The 15,068-nt window shown below is 32.0% G+C and overlaps 1 protein-coding gene across 1 annotated transcript in view; it reads right to left on the bottom strand.

Moving 5' to 3' along the window:
* Positions 1-855: 855 nt before the first annotated feature.
* The window catches only part of bdl (borderless), a 66,061-nt gene continuing 51,848 nt past the window's right edge, over positions 856-15,068 (bottom strand). The window contains exons 6-8 of the mRNA XM_065500982.1: positions 9,371-9,599; positions 4,396-4,602; positions 856-1,558 (exon numbers count right to left, since the gene is read on the bottom strand). Coding sequence (XP_065357054.1) covers positions 921-1,558; positions 4,396-4,602; positions 9,371-9,599 — 1,074 coding nt within the window. The 3' untranslated portion in view covers positions 856-920. The remainder of the gene's footprint in view (positions 1,559-4,395; positions 4,603-9,370; positions 9,600-15,068) is intronic.

The following is a 15,068-nucleotide window of genomic DNA, read 5'->3' as shown; positions in this document are numbered from 1 at the left end:
TGGTGTTTTCGACAGAATCTTGTCACTTTAGTGTCGTTAAATAACCTAGAGTGTAGTAGAGTCACTTTAAACCCACCTATCTATTGGGGAGTTATTGGATGAAGGTTTGTTTATAGGAAGTCAGTAATGGGACTTTTTGTGAGATTTTTATTGAATATTTGATTTGACTAGCACCCGTAAATGTTAAAAAAACTAGTTATGTAGTAATACGTTTTTGTTTTCACATTGGTACGAATTTGATGTCTGTCACATATCTAAATAATTAATAAACTGTATTCAAATCAAGTTCATATTTACCGCCAAGTTATTAACAAAATAAAACACAATTATTATTTTAATTTTTTTATTTAATTTTTTTTAATAATAATAAATTTCGAGTTATAATATCGTAATTTCAAAGAAAACCAACATTACTACACACTATAAGTATTATTTTTATATCAGATTCAAACCAAGCTACCAATACTGCAGTGGAATTCAAAGAATTAATAAATACGTACACATAAAAAAAGAAAAAACGAAAAATAAAACACGCACAGTGTAACTACTAGCTTAAATCAAATGGCAAACTTAACATCATTATTGTCATCATCAGCAACATTGGCATAAGGAAAAAATAAACATTGAAATGGCGCAAAAATACAACTAAATACGACGACGGTAATAAACAGAAATTCCAAAATAACAAAAAAAAAAAAAAACATAATAACGAACGGTTCAGGGGAACAGGAGAGCAGAAAAATTGGAAATGAATGGATAAAAAGATTTAAATACAAAAGAAACAAAGCAGACAACAACAGAACAGGAGGGAGCAGCAGCAACAAGCAACTGCAAAAAGAATTCAATATAACAATATGGAAATTCGTAATTAATTTATTTTTTACGTATTAATTCTGAAACCGCCACGTTATCTCGTACACTCAGGTATTATTTATCTTTTCTGTATCGTGTGTGTGTTCACTGCTGTCACAGCCATCCTCAATGGAGCCATCATTAATGCCAACATCTTTGCCAGCACTGCCAATATCGCCGGTAAACAAATGCAGCAAACAGCTGCGTTTCACATACAAAAAGGCCACCAGTGCACACAAAAGAAAGGCGACACCTATTGAGCTGCCAATTAGCAGAGCACGCATTTTACGCTGTGATGGCACTTCAATTATTAATTCACCACTCGGCACTTGGTCGCCATCGGCGGAAATGGCCAGTACACGTACTTTGAATGTCGAATCCTCTTTGAGGTGTCGCAATTGATAGAAATTGTCAAATGTTTCGACTGTGCCAACCAGATGATGTTCCGGTTCCTTCCACCAGCGCACCGTATAAAGGCGTAACATATCCAACCCTTGCTGTGGATGCTCCCAGTGTAGTAGCCAACCTTGTTGATTATTAATGGCACTTAAATTCCAGGGTGCACTTAAGCTACCCGTACTTGGTAAATGATTGTTGTTGTTGTTGTTGCTATCGCTGCTACTGGTTTCGTGATGCTGTGTGTATTCCACTCTGGTAGACTCCACGGCGCCAACATTATCTTCAACTGCTGTTACTTTCGATGAAGCTGCAACAGAATTAAGAAAAAAAGAAAAAAATATCAAATAAAAAAATATTAAAAAGTTTAATTTAAAAGGAATATGAAAAATACTTATGTAAAAATGTTTTGGATTTGTTTTTATGTGGGACAATGGAAAAACTAAAAGTTTTATAATTTAATGTAGGAATATTATAGAAATAAAGACAGTATTTTATTTAAATGGAGTTATATTGGGTGTATGACTTAAAAATGCGGGATTTTTGAAATTTTTTGGCTTTTAAATTGAAATATTTGTACAGTATACATTTGTTATTTTATATTATATTATTAGCTATGACCTTTTTCCATCTTTCTGGAAACATATGGATTCCGAGGAAAAATAACTGCTCATCTTTTGATATCAAGAACGAATCCAGCTCTGTTCCAAAGTGAAGCATATCCGAGAGATCGATCGAAACATAAAATAGTCGGTCGGAGCATGGTCAGGACTATAAAGCGGGTGAGGCATAACTTCCCGACCATTTCTTTCTAAATAGTTTTTAACAGGTATTGCAACGTGTGGCTTAGTTATCATGATGCAATATTACGGATTCATGTTTGACCCCATATTCCAGGAATTTTCGGCCAATCCTCACTTCAAACGAATCGGTTTATTCGGTACAGGTTCCCTGTGATGGTCTGGGCAGATGGTGGATCTCTACCAAATAGCGCTATGAATATTTGACATTGGTATGGTTTTGGCTGGTTGGCCGGGATTCACAAACGATCTCTTACGCTTCCGGTTATCGTAATGGATCCTTTTTTTATCGCAAGTAGTGATTCGGTGCAAAAATGATTTTCTTTTATAATGTTCAAGCATCATTTTGGACATTTAAGAACGTCTTTCAAGGTCTCTCGGCTTCAATTCATATGGTACCCAATTTATCTGCTTTTGGATGAGTATTGCTGTTCGCAAGCCTTTTGAAGTTGCTGCTTCAATAGCTCCCAATGAATTTGCAATATCTTGTTGAGTTTTACAAAAATATTCATACACTTATTCTTGGTCTTCAAACCTCCATGTCAAAATCAATACTTCTCAACCTATGAAACACATTCACAATAAGCTGTAGTGAGCAATCGGTGTGCTTCAGCGGCACTTTTTTCAAATTAAAGAACTAAAGCAGAACTTCCTCATATAACGCTTTGTAGGCAAAAAAATCTACTTTTTTTTTTCTTCTTGGGTCAGCACTCAGGAGATGACTCATGCAAAGCATTGTGTTGGAACTAGGCAAATATATTATGGCTGTGAGGAAAGAGGGAGTAGTGTGTGTGTACATTCGATTTCAACTTTCCTAGGGATGTGTTCTTTTTTGTAAAAATCTGCAGGTATCAGGAACAGGTTCCCTAATTTCAGCCGAATACATTCCATCGTAGTACCGATAGAACAATGAAGGTGCTCCAGTACTGCCACCAATAACACCTTCACCCTCTCCAGTACGAAGTAATTCCTACACCGTCGAAAGAAGCATTCGAGACACTTGAATGCTTCTTTCGACATTTGAAAAATGTGATTAGACCAGTGGACATCACATTGTATTCTCATGTCCAGAAAGTCAAGAGCGTCTGATTCCACAATATTTATACCACCCATAAATATAGATGAAGTGACATCGTCTTGTTTTTTGTGTCAACATGCAACACTGAGTCTTGCGATCGTTGAAAGCGACCCTATTCGTATAACCCCTTTCAGAGATTGTCAGAAGGTCCCGAATAAAGGAATCATTCATGTTTTGTCTCATTGCCCCAATATCTGAAAGGCTTGGTTTGTAGCTAACAAGTCTCCCGTAGAGCGTTCTCGATGGAAGTCATACTGGAGGTCGTTAAGTAAATTGTTGGACTCCAACTATTTAACCAGAAGGTCGTTTACCTTACTTTCCATAACTGTGGAAAGTGCAGAACAAATTGTTATTGAACGGTAATTTTCAGGGTTATTGGCCTCTCCCTTTTTAGGAATTGGAGTGACATTGGCAACTTTCCAACATGCTGGAAATACGCCGGCACGGTATGAGGTTCTGAAAAGTTAGCTAATGGACGAGCAAATGTCGAAGATTGCTTCAAGAACAGCGTTGGTATTCCATCTGGCCCAGGAGACTTATGTATTCAAAGCACGAGCTCGAAAGATTATATTTGGCGGTTTGTGAATGTTTGGTCGGAATTGAGGAACTAGCATTATCCTTTACTATTTGAACGAATGACCAAAAGGTTTTATTACGCCAGTAAGCGCGACATAGCTTTTTCGCGACTTAGTGTTTTAACACACAAAGATCTTGTTTTTTTGCGTAGCGAATCAGTTTCTGGTTATTGTGTCAGGTTCTAAATGCTTCCTCTCTGGATCTGATTGCTATTTTGAACATCTTAAACCAAGATTTTTGCCTGGGTCTAATCGAAGATTTCTTTGATGGAAAAGTACATTAATTAATTAGTTTAATTAATTAGTTAAGGAAAATTTTGTATCGATAATTTTTACACAGAAAATCTAAAGACCAAAACTAAACCGATTTCAGGAAATATTATTTGGTTGACTCATTTTCATTCCAAAAAAAATTATTACATTTGGAATATCAGACTTCTTATTTTATCATTCATATTTTTAAACTAAACTTGGAAATACCCGTCCGTCCGTCTGTAGTCAAAAATTGTATTGCTACATAATGTAGCTTATAGTAAATGTTTAAAATAAACATTTTTAATTTTGCCTCTCTAAATAATTTTTGATATTAAACATGTATGGATGTATTTTTTTACTTTTGTTTTTCATACACAAATAGCAAAAAAAAAATATAAAATAACGAAACAGAAAAATTCTTATATTGAATTAAACTTACGTTGCGTTGAAAATCGAAATTGTTTGCTGAACATGCCATCGCCATATTTATCCTGGCTCAGTACCATAAATTCATATTCGCGTTCCGGCTGCAGATGCTGTATTGTTGCTTCCATAACGTTCTTTTGTACGATACGCATTGTGCGCCATTCTGGTGCATCCGTTAGACGATACCAAACAGTATATTCGAGATTGGGCCGTAAGTACCCTATATGACAGAGTAAAAAGGGAGGAGAGAGAATTAACAAAAAAAAAAAAAGAACTTCATATATTCAATATATAGCACAATATATGTATGTTTGTTTATAACATTTTAAAATAAAAAATTATATACATACATATACAAATGTTTACAAATATGTGCGTTTAAACGGTAAAATGAAAATTTGTATTTGAATTTGTTTTTTTTTTTTTTGTTGCTATATATGAAAAACTCCTATCCACGGGATATAGTAGTTATGGATGTGAGTATATGCAAAGAATTTAAATTATTTCTTTATTATAATTAAAATGCAATATAAATATTTTATTTGTGTATGGTAGCTGCTCTTTTTTTTAATCATAACAAATACTTTATGTATGCAAAAAATATAGTTTTAGTTAATTCATATTTGAGAATTTACGAAAAAAAGAAATAATAAACAAATTTAATGAAATGGTATATGCTTGCAAAGCAATTTGTACTGAGTATTTGACATAACAATATTAATTGTAAAATACAGCTTTAAATTGATTGAAAATATAATTTAAATTTAACATTCGTTTGATTTTCTATTGTGTCTATTATAAGTCGTCCCCTTAATAAAACAATCTATATATAATTATTTATATAATGGTCCATATATGTAATGGCATGACGTGAGCACGTCTGGAGCGATTTTGCTGATTTTTTTTTATTCAAATCGAAATTTTCTTTACAAACCATTGTAAAGAAAAAAATAAAAAATTCGAAAATTTTAATTTTTAATATACTTCTCATTTTTATACCCTACAGCACCATAGTGGAGAGGGTATAATGCGTTTGTGCAGATGTTTGTAACGCCCAAAAATATTAGTCTAACACCCACCTTAAAGTATACCGATCGACTTAGAATCACTTTCTGAGTCGATTAAACGATGTCCGTCCGTCCGTCTGGTCGGCTGGCTGTCCATGTAAACCTTGTGCACAGAGTACAGGTCGCAATTTTGAAGATATTTCTATAAAATTTGGTACATATAATTTTTTCGGACCAAGAACAAAGCCTATTGAAACTGGCTGAAATCGGTCCATTATTTCACCTAGCCCCCATACAAATGTCCTCCCGAAATTGGACTTTATCGGTCATAAATGTTTAATTTATATATGTATCTCCACAAATTGCGCTCCACATATGTTATATATATACAAAATTCATGTCACCAAATTTTGTTACGATCGGTCCATAATTAGTCACAGCTCCCATATAAACCCGCTTCGGAAAATCACTTTAACGTGTATAAATCTCCTAAAAAGGTTGCTACACACTAGGGATGCCAAACGGGACTGGGTTTTACAAATCCCGGGATTCGGGATTTTAGAAATGTAAAAAATCCCGGGATTTTTCGGGATTTCGGGATTTTAGTTAAACGTAAAAAACATCAAATTCAACAATAAAAACTATTATATCATTAATATATTTAAGTAAAAACATAACAAATCAAAAACTAATGCGTTAAATTAAAATAAAAGGGTCCATGATTTCCCCTAGCTCCATACAATTGTCCCCCGGAGTACTGTTTGAGCAGTCATAAATATCTTGATTATGAGGCAATCCTTATAAAATTTTGCACAAAATAAGTTGTAAATACTCTGAAATTATACTGTAAAGTACTGCGGAAATCGGGCTACATTTGCCCCTAGTCCCCTTTAGAAAATAACTTGAACATAAATTTCGTAAAAGTGTAAAAGCCTGTTAATGCAAGGGAGACGTGCTGGGATTTGTTAATCCCGAAAAATCCCGGGATTCTTTCTCACAAATCCCGGGATTCGGGAAATCCCGATCCCGAAAAATCCCGGGATTTTCGGGATCGGGATTTCGGGATTGGCATCCCTACTACACACATAACACTCAAAATAAATAATTTTCATATAGACATAAATCACACTACCTAATTTCATGGTTATCGGTCCATAATTGGTCATAGCCCCCATATAAGGCCAACTTCCGAAAATCACTCAAAAATATAAATTATTGAAATTTTAAAAGAAAATTTATTATATGGTCGGGCTTGACCGACCATACTTTCTTACTTGTTTCTAATAAGATACGTTTTTTGGAAAACTTGAAGAACTAACATTAGTAAATAGCTACCGAGCGAAGCCGGGGCGGTCATCTAGTAGTGTATAATTATAGATATAGTGGACATTTTTATAAAATAATAAAAAATCTGCAGTTCGTTTCAATCAAAAAAGTTCTTCTGAAGCACTCCGATTGCTTACCACAGCCAGTGGTCAAAAAATGTTGGAAGATTGTTGTCAAACTCAACAAGAGCTTGGAAAATCACTTCACAGAGAATACAGATTCGTGATGGCAACCGAATTTGTTGCCAATCGAATGATTCGGTTGTACACATAGAATTTTTCGATTCTATCAATAGAAAGACAGTTGACAAAGAACAATTTCGATTATAGCAACCAAACTTTTGTTACCCCTTTTAAAATTCTATAGCCACAACTGTAAAATTCGGTCACTAAGGTAGAATCATTCGATTGACAACAAATTCGGTTGCTATCACGAATCTGTTTTCTCTGTGTAGGAACAACTCAAGCAGTTGTCAAAACGGGGTCCCTTCGACTCTACTTGATTGTTCTCACGCATTGAACTACCACGTAAACCAACCAAATAAAGCAGTAAAACGTATGCGAGCAGCAGAATTGATCCAAAAGCAGGGAAATTTGGTAACATATGAATTGAAGCCGAGATACCTTGAAAGACAAATGTCCGAAATAATGTTTGAACGCTATAAATGAAAATCATTTTTGCACTGAATCATTACTTGCGATGGAAAATGGATCCATTACTATAAGTAATCCGAAGCATAAGAGATCGTACGTGAAGCCTGGACAACTTGTCGAATCGACACCAAAGCCAAGTATCCATGACGCTATGGTAAGTCTCTTTGGAGGGAGCAAAAGTACCGAACGCAACTGATTCGTTTGAAGTGAGCATTTGAAACCGTAATATTCCATCATGACAACGCTCGGTCACATTATGCAATACCTGTTAAAAACTATTCAGAATGAAGTGGTTGTGGATGCAGAACGTTATCTCTGGGATGTGCTTCACCTTAGAACAGATTATTCGAAATTAGCTTGATTCGTTATTGGCCTCAAACGATGAGCAGTTTTTTTTGGCTCGGAATCCATATGTTGCCAGAAAAATAGGAAAAAGTACACAGAAAGAATTAAATTTCTGATTCAATCAAGAAATTCACCCAATCAGACAAAATATTGTTTGAATTAGGACCTATCACAAAATTTGTAAATTCAAACACAAAATTTTGCAAAAATTTAATTGAAAAAAAAAACAAATATTTTTTTAAAACAGACACAAATTTCACTGATACTGGTTTTCTGGAATTTCTTAGTTTTCTGATTCAGTGAAAAGTTTGTCGGTTTTAAATAATATTTTTAAACAAAATTATTGTAGTACCAATAAAAAAATCTGTTAAAAATAAAAATGTCAGAAAATAAAAATAATAAAAAACTAAAAATAATAAAAGAAAATAGAAAAGAAAAACATTAAACAATGCTATTATCTGTTTATCAGACAATTCACATATTTTTGTAAGCCTTTGACAAAACCAAAACTACTTGTATATAAAATATTTTTAACCAAATCTTGATGACCTTTTGTCACTTTTAGATACACGTTTTTCGATGACCTTTTGTCACATCTTTGGACAATACTTCTTCGAAAATCAGGCTGATCAAGCAGGGACTGCTACTGATGCTCGATATCACACTTTCGTTGATGCTGTGTTGAGTTTCCTTCTTCAATAAATAGTTGTGTGCTAGTTGGCATAGACTTTTAAATTCAAATAACCTTATAAAAATCATAGGTTGTTAAATCACACCATCTAGGGTACAGATTATGATCACAGAAGCGAGAGAGTACACCATCAGGAAATGTCTCGTATGACAAAGTCTTGTTTAAACCACATGAATATAAATTTTGACATAAATAATTTAGTTATTTTGTCGCGATATCGAGCACTAGTTATAGACACTGCTTTATCAGCCTTATTTTTAAGAAACGTGCTGCAATGATGCACATGGGCCTACATCTACAATAAATATTGACAGATTGTGGATACATTTGTTTTTCTACAATCACATGAAAGTTATATGAATACCAAATTCGGCTATTTAACAATCAATGATGAAAATACGTTTCATCGCTTAGAAGATTTAGCTACGACATTTCCTAATAGTGGTCGCCAAACTTTCATTAGTTTTACACAATTTTTACTAACCCTAAACTCTCAGCTGTAAAAATAAACTTTACAATTAATTATGAAATTTTCAAAATTATATTAAAATTTTATTTTATAAAAAACACTATTGAAAAGTTTATCGAAATAGTAAGTAAATTTAACTACTACCAGAATTTATCAACTACAATAAAAGTGATGTTATAATATTGTATTATTTAATTAATGATAAATGCAAGCAAATTACAAGTTACTCAATATTTAGCCCATAGCAATTAATAACTTAATTAAGAAACACACACAGAAATTGTAAAATATTTCAGCAATCTTTAAATTAGAAACAAGCAAGACATTATTATGCTGCAAGATGAATTCCTAATAATTAAACAAAAAACAAATTCAACAGAAACTAAAGTTCTACTAAATACAAAAGCTGAAATTTAATTAACAATAAATATGTGTAAATGCAAACTTATAGGAATATGTATCGAGAAGAATAATAAATGTGTTCCTTGGACACTTACCTGGTAGCCAGCGTATGGTTATGCTTGTTTCCGTACTATTTGCTGTTAAATTATATGGTGGCCTTGGGGATATATTCTCAATCATTAATTCTGTTTCCGCTGTTATAGTAGCTGCTTCATTAGTTGCCACACATTCGTACATACCACGATCCGTTTCAATGAGATTTGTTATGGTCAAAGTACCATCTTTAACTGTGGCACGTTCTTCGGGCAAGGCCGAACCATCCTTCTGTAGAATTAAGTAGGAAGTAAAATAGGTTGTGTGTAAGTATATTGCAAACATTAATTTGTTCTTTAAAGTATTCAACATTTAATAAATCCCAGCAGATAAGCAAGTAGTCGATGTATCCCAATAATTATCACTAATGTCTGACCACTTGGCTGACTCCAATTTATATATTTTGCATCACTTGATACGTGTGTGCTCTTTGTAGTGCAGAGAGAAGTCAATTGGTTACTTTATACATCCTATGTAATCTAACGTGAATACAATTGTCACTTAAGTGTCTCTAAGTAATCTGGAGTGTAGTCACTTTTAGGTTGGAAGGTTTGTTTACAAGCAATCGGTTATTGAACTGTGTAGTTTAACTGAATGACTAGTTATATAGCTGATCAAATAACCAGTTAGTTAGCTAGTAAGGTAACTGACTATTTGTAAGGTAGCTAGTTATGTAACTAGTTGTCACCCTAAATGATAGGTAAAATAACTAATTCAGGACAGTCTCCTAGAACTATTGTGGCTGCTTCGATATTGACATTTTAGAGGCTTGATCTTCCAGAATTTTCTAATTACTCCCTTCAAAGTTGGCGAATTTAAAACCATAGCTTCGTATTCATTTAATTTGAGCTTATCTCTCTAAAATCTTATTTCAATTTCAGCAACTCATATATCAAAGTTATTTGTGTTGAATTTTATGAGTATGTCAACATTATTAAGAGATTTATGCTCGTTAAAGTGATTATCGGAACCAGGCCTTATAGGGGAGCTATGACTAATTATAGACCGATCATCATAAAATTATGTGACACGAATTCTGTATATATAAAACTTATTTGGAGCGAAATTTGTGTAGATACCTATATAAATTAAACATTTATAACCGATAAAGATTAATTTCTTGAGGACATTTTATGGAGGGTAGGTGAAATAATGGACCGATTTCAGCCAATTTCAATAGGCTTCGTCCTTAGGCCGAAAAAATTGTATGTACCAAATTTGATCGAAATATCTTCAAAATTGCGACTTGTATATTGAAAATACCCAGATATTGATGGTGGGTATACAAGATTCTGCAGGCGGGAACGGCCTGTATTTTGACATTTTTTTTACCGTCCATCTTGAAGTACTGTAATGTTTATCCATTTCATAAATTTATGGTTGCTATTTAAATTCGGCCAACAAATGTATGAGATATAAGCAAAAAAGCACGACTAGCTCCATTTTTATACCCTTCACCTTCGTGAGAAGGGTATATATGTATGTATAAGTTTGTCATTCCGTTTGCAATTTGCATAATGTAATTTTCCGACCCTATAAAGTATATATATTCTGGATCCTTGTAGATAGCGTAGTCGATTAAGTCATGCCCGTCTGCCTGTCTGTTGAAATCAACTTTCCGAAGCCCCCAAATAACTTACATACACGATTCATCCATCAATATCTCCAGAATTCTTCCGGCTCGGTTGCTATTAAAATCGGTCCACAAATGCCTGAGATATAAGGAAAAACCAAGAACCACCTCGATTTTTACCTATTTTTGACCTATATCTGGATTTCTAAATCATTAATATAGGCAATATGGATATGTAATAAAACGACGTATATAAGACCACAGTAAATTGGAACTACAATGGGTCAAAATCAGAAAATATATTTTTTAACCCGAATTTGGTTTTTCACCAAAAGTAATTGAAAACCACAAAAAAAAAATTTTAAAATTTAAAAAAAAAGAATTTAAATTTAAAAAAAAAAACAATTAGAAATTTTTTTCCCAAAAAATAAAAAAAACTACTTTGGAAAAAATAAATTTAGTTTATCTAAAAATATTGAAAATTTTTATTTTGAAGTATAATTTAGTGAATGGTATTTTTGAAAATTAATCTTTTATTCACTGAATTTATTTTTTAAATTTTGTAAAAAATGTGTTTTTATTTTTAAATGTGTAAGTGAAACAAAATTGATGACAAAAACATTTTTTTTTGAAAAAAAAAATCGGATTAAAAAATATTTTTCCCGATTTTCACCCATTGTAGGTCCAACTTACTATGGCCCTATATTGCAAAGGAATCTGAAATATCTATCATTAGATATCAATATTGTCTATATTAATGACTAGTAATCCAGACATACATAGATCAAAAATAGGTCAAAAATCGAGGTAGCAACTGAACCGGGTTATAGTGCGCTACGGTAAGTTGATTTCAACTTACCGGACAGACGGATATGGCTATATCGACTCCGCTATCTACAACGCTCCAGAATATGTATATGTATGTTGCAAATGAATAGAAGAGTTACTGTGAGACAAAAAACCTAAATCTGTTGTCAAAAAAACAGACAAAAAAATACTTGTAAAATTTCCATTGTAAATCAATAGCGGTATTCACTGTATGCAAAATTTTACCGTAATCCAATAACAAAATACACACAAAAACATTTACAATTTTGTATTTGTAATGATGCAATACCATTCGCACTTAATACTGAACTCCGCTAATGTATTTTATGTGAGCCATAACATTTGGGAGAGAGTGATTATTTTTACTCTCAGCCTACTCTCAGCTGCACATTTTGTTCTACTCTATGGTAAAGGGTTTAAAAAGAACAAATATACGATTTTGATCACAATATTGCAAGTTTTTAGCAAAGCAAAATGGTACATACATTTGTATATGGGCAATTCCATATTATCGTACATGACATTTGTACGCCTATATAATGGAAGAGATTTTGCAAAAATAAGAGTATCTGAAAAATAATTTGGTGTTTATGTTCCATTCAGAGGGTACTATATTTTAAAATAATAAGAAGTTCTTTCGGAATATTGTTGTCCAAAATATCGAGCGAAATAAGGGTATTTCGTACGTGACATAAAACGGAAGCCATTTTGAGGATAGAAATATGCGAAAACTTTCAAATCATGAGAGGCGTTATGTTTTCATTTAATTTCTTACACTAAACGAAATATTTTTCTTTGGATGATTTTTTAATAAATAAAAGTTAATATCGTACGTGACATACAGTACGTGACAGATTTTTCTCGTATAATAAAACAATATATATTCTGTAAATATATGTATACAAAAACTAAAAAAATTAATAGAAAATATACATTCGGTTTCAATAAACAATTTTATAATAGCAAATAAATTCATTTCATATTTTATGCTAATTGGGAGCTTAGTTTTAACCGCAATTTTAGCCTAAAACACGACAATTAAATTAAAAAATTAAATTTAGTAATTTTAAACTATTATTTTTGACAATAAAATGTTGTATTAAGCTCTAAATACTTACACATAGTAATATTTTAGAGTTTTCTCCTATTCAAATCATCTTGAAAAAAAGTTTCAAGCATCTTTGGGTTTTCAGTCGTTATTCATTTTCGTGGAATTGCCCACATGTATAAATAAAGATACATGAGAGTTGTTTTAACGACAATTCAATAAATATATATTCCTATATAATTACAAAATTGTGTTTACAGAAATTTTGAAATTTACCAAAATTTCTGGAAGTGATAAAAAAAATTCATTATAATTAAGAATTTTAAAAGAAATATTAGCAGACTTGAATTAAAGTAAAGAAATTTAAGCGTGTTCTTATTTTATTAACTTTTTAATAAATTAAAAATTCAAATTCAAAATATATTTTAATATGAATGAGTTGATAAATTGGCATCTTTTATTATTAACACTTAAATCAAAAACAAGCATTGCTTTCATGTAATAACATTCATTTCAGGTAATAACATTATATTGTATCAAGTTGTGTGACTACCCGAATATTTCAGGAAAGCACACACGTTAGCAGTGGACACTTTAAAGAAAATATAAAAATAACTAAATATTAAAAAAAATATTTAGAAATGACTTAAATACATAGCTGTAATCAGGTAATATGATTAAAAATTCATAGTTATATTTGATAAACTTTCTATGCAATTTAAAATATTGTCCTCTTCTCCTTTGCACTACTGTATATTGGGGATTTTTTAAAATTTTATACACAATTTTTTATAGCAACAAACTGGCTTTGAATTATTAAGAAAACAAGTACATATAAGTATATTGAAGAAAATTGTTCAGCTAAGACGATTTTCAAATTCCCTAAAGTAAATAAATATTTTTATAAAACATTTTTAATAATTTTTCTACAGAACAAATAATTCTATTATATGAAATTGAGTGAAATATAAATTTTCTTAGAATGTATTTAAATATGTTTATGCTTTAATTGATTTTTATCTTGTTTGTATATTATTTTGTGGATGCATTAATTACATGTAACTTTATAACATTTTATTTAATTTGTGTTTGATTTTATTCGTTAGTTAGACCAGGGGTTTGTGGAAAGATTTAAAAAGCTTTGCTTATGACTAATCCACATTTTACAAGCACAACGTAATAATTGTGTAGATCTCAAATTGTAAGTAGAGGCATTAACTAAAATAATTTATTTGCAAATTGTTTACTAAGAAAACAGATAAATTAAACGATGTATTCGTAAAATAAAATTTTAAAAATTAAATAAAAAGTAAATTTTATAATATTTATAAAGCAATACTTTGTGACATTCATGAACGCATAAATGTTTTGTGAAGAATCATAAATAAAAACAAGTAAGGAAGTATGGTAGGTCAAGCCCGACTATATAATACCGTAAATTTCTTTTAAAATTTCAATAATTTATATTTTTGAGTGATTTTCGGAAGTTGGCTTTATATGGGGGCTATGACCAATTATGTACCGATCACCATGAAATTAGGTCGTGTGATTTATGTCTATATTAAAGTTAACTATGTTGAATTTTGTATGTATACCTACATTTTTAAGCGATTTATGCACGTTAAAGTGATTTTCGGAAGCGGGTCTATATGGGAGCTATGACTAATTATGGAGCGATCATAACAAAATTTGGTGACATGAATTTTGTGTATATAAAACTTATTTGGAGCGGAATTTGTGGAGATACATATATAAATTAAACATTTATGACTGATAAAGTCCAATTTCGGGAGGACATTTGTATGGGGGCTAGGTGAAATAATGGACCGATTTCAGCCAGTTTCAATAGGCTTGGTCCTTGAGCCGAAAAAATAATATGTACCAAATTTCATCGAAATATCTTCAAAATTACGACCTGTACTCTGCGCACAAGGTTTACATGGACAGCCAGCCAGCCAGCCGACCAGACGGACGGACGGACGGACATCGTTTAATCGACTCAGAAAGTGATTCTAAGTCGATCGGTATACTTTAAGGTGGTTGTTAGACTAATATTTTTGGGCGTTACAAACATCTGCACAAACGCATTATACCCTCCCCACTATGGTGGTGTTGCGCATTGAAAAGTATTGCCATACATATGTGAATTCAACATACTTGAGAGAGAAAGTTATCTCCAAAACTTTTTATTAAGCTTCTTCCATGTGGCAATAGAAAAGCTTGTACCAAATTTTGTCTTTGAAATTGCGAT

This window comes from Calliphora vicina, chromosome 2 (genome assembly GCF_958450345.1).
Source record: "Calliphora vicina chromosome 2, idCalVici1.1, whole genome shotgun sequence".
Taxonomy (NCBI): domain Eukaryota; kingdom Metazoa; phylum Arthropoda; class Insecta; order Diptera; family Calliphoridae; genus Calliphora; species Calliphora vicina.
Note: the sequence above shows the minus strand (reverse complement) of the source record. Positions and strands in the feature narration are given on the sequence as shown.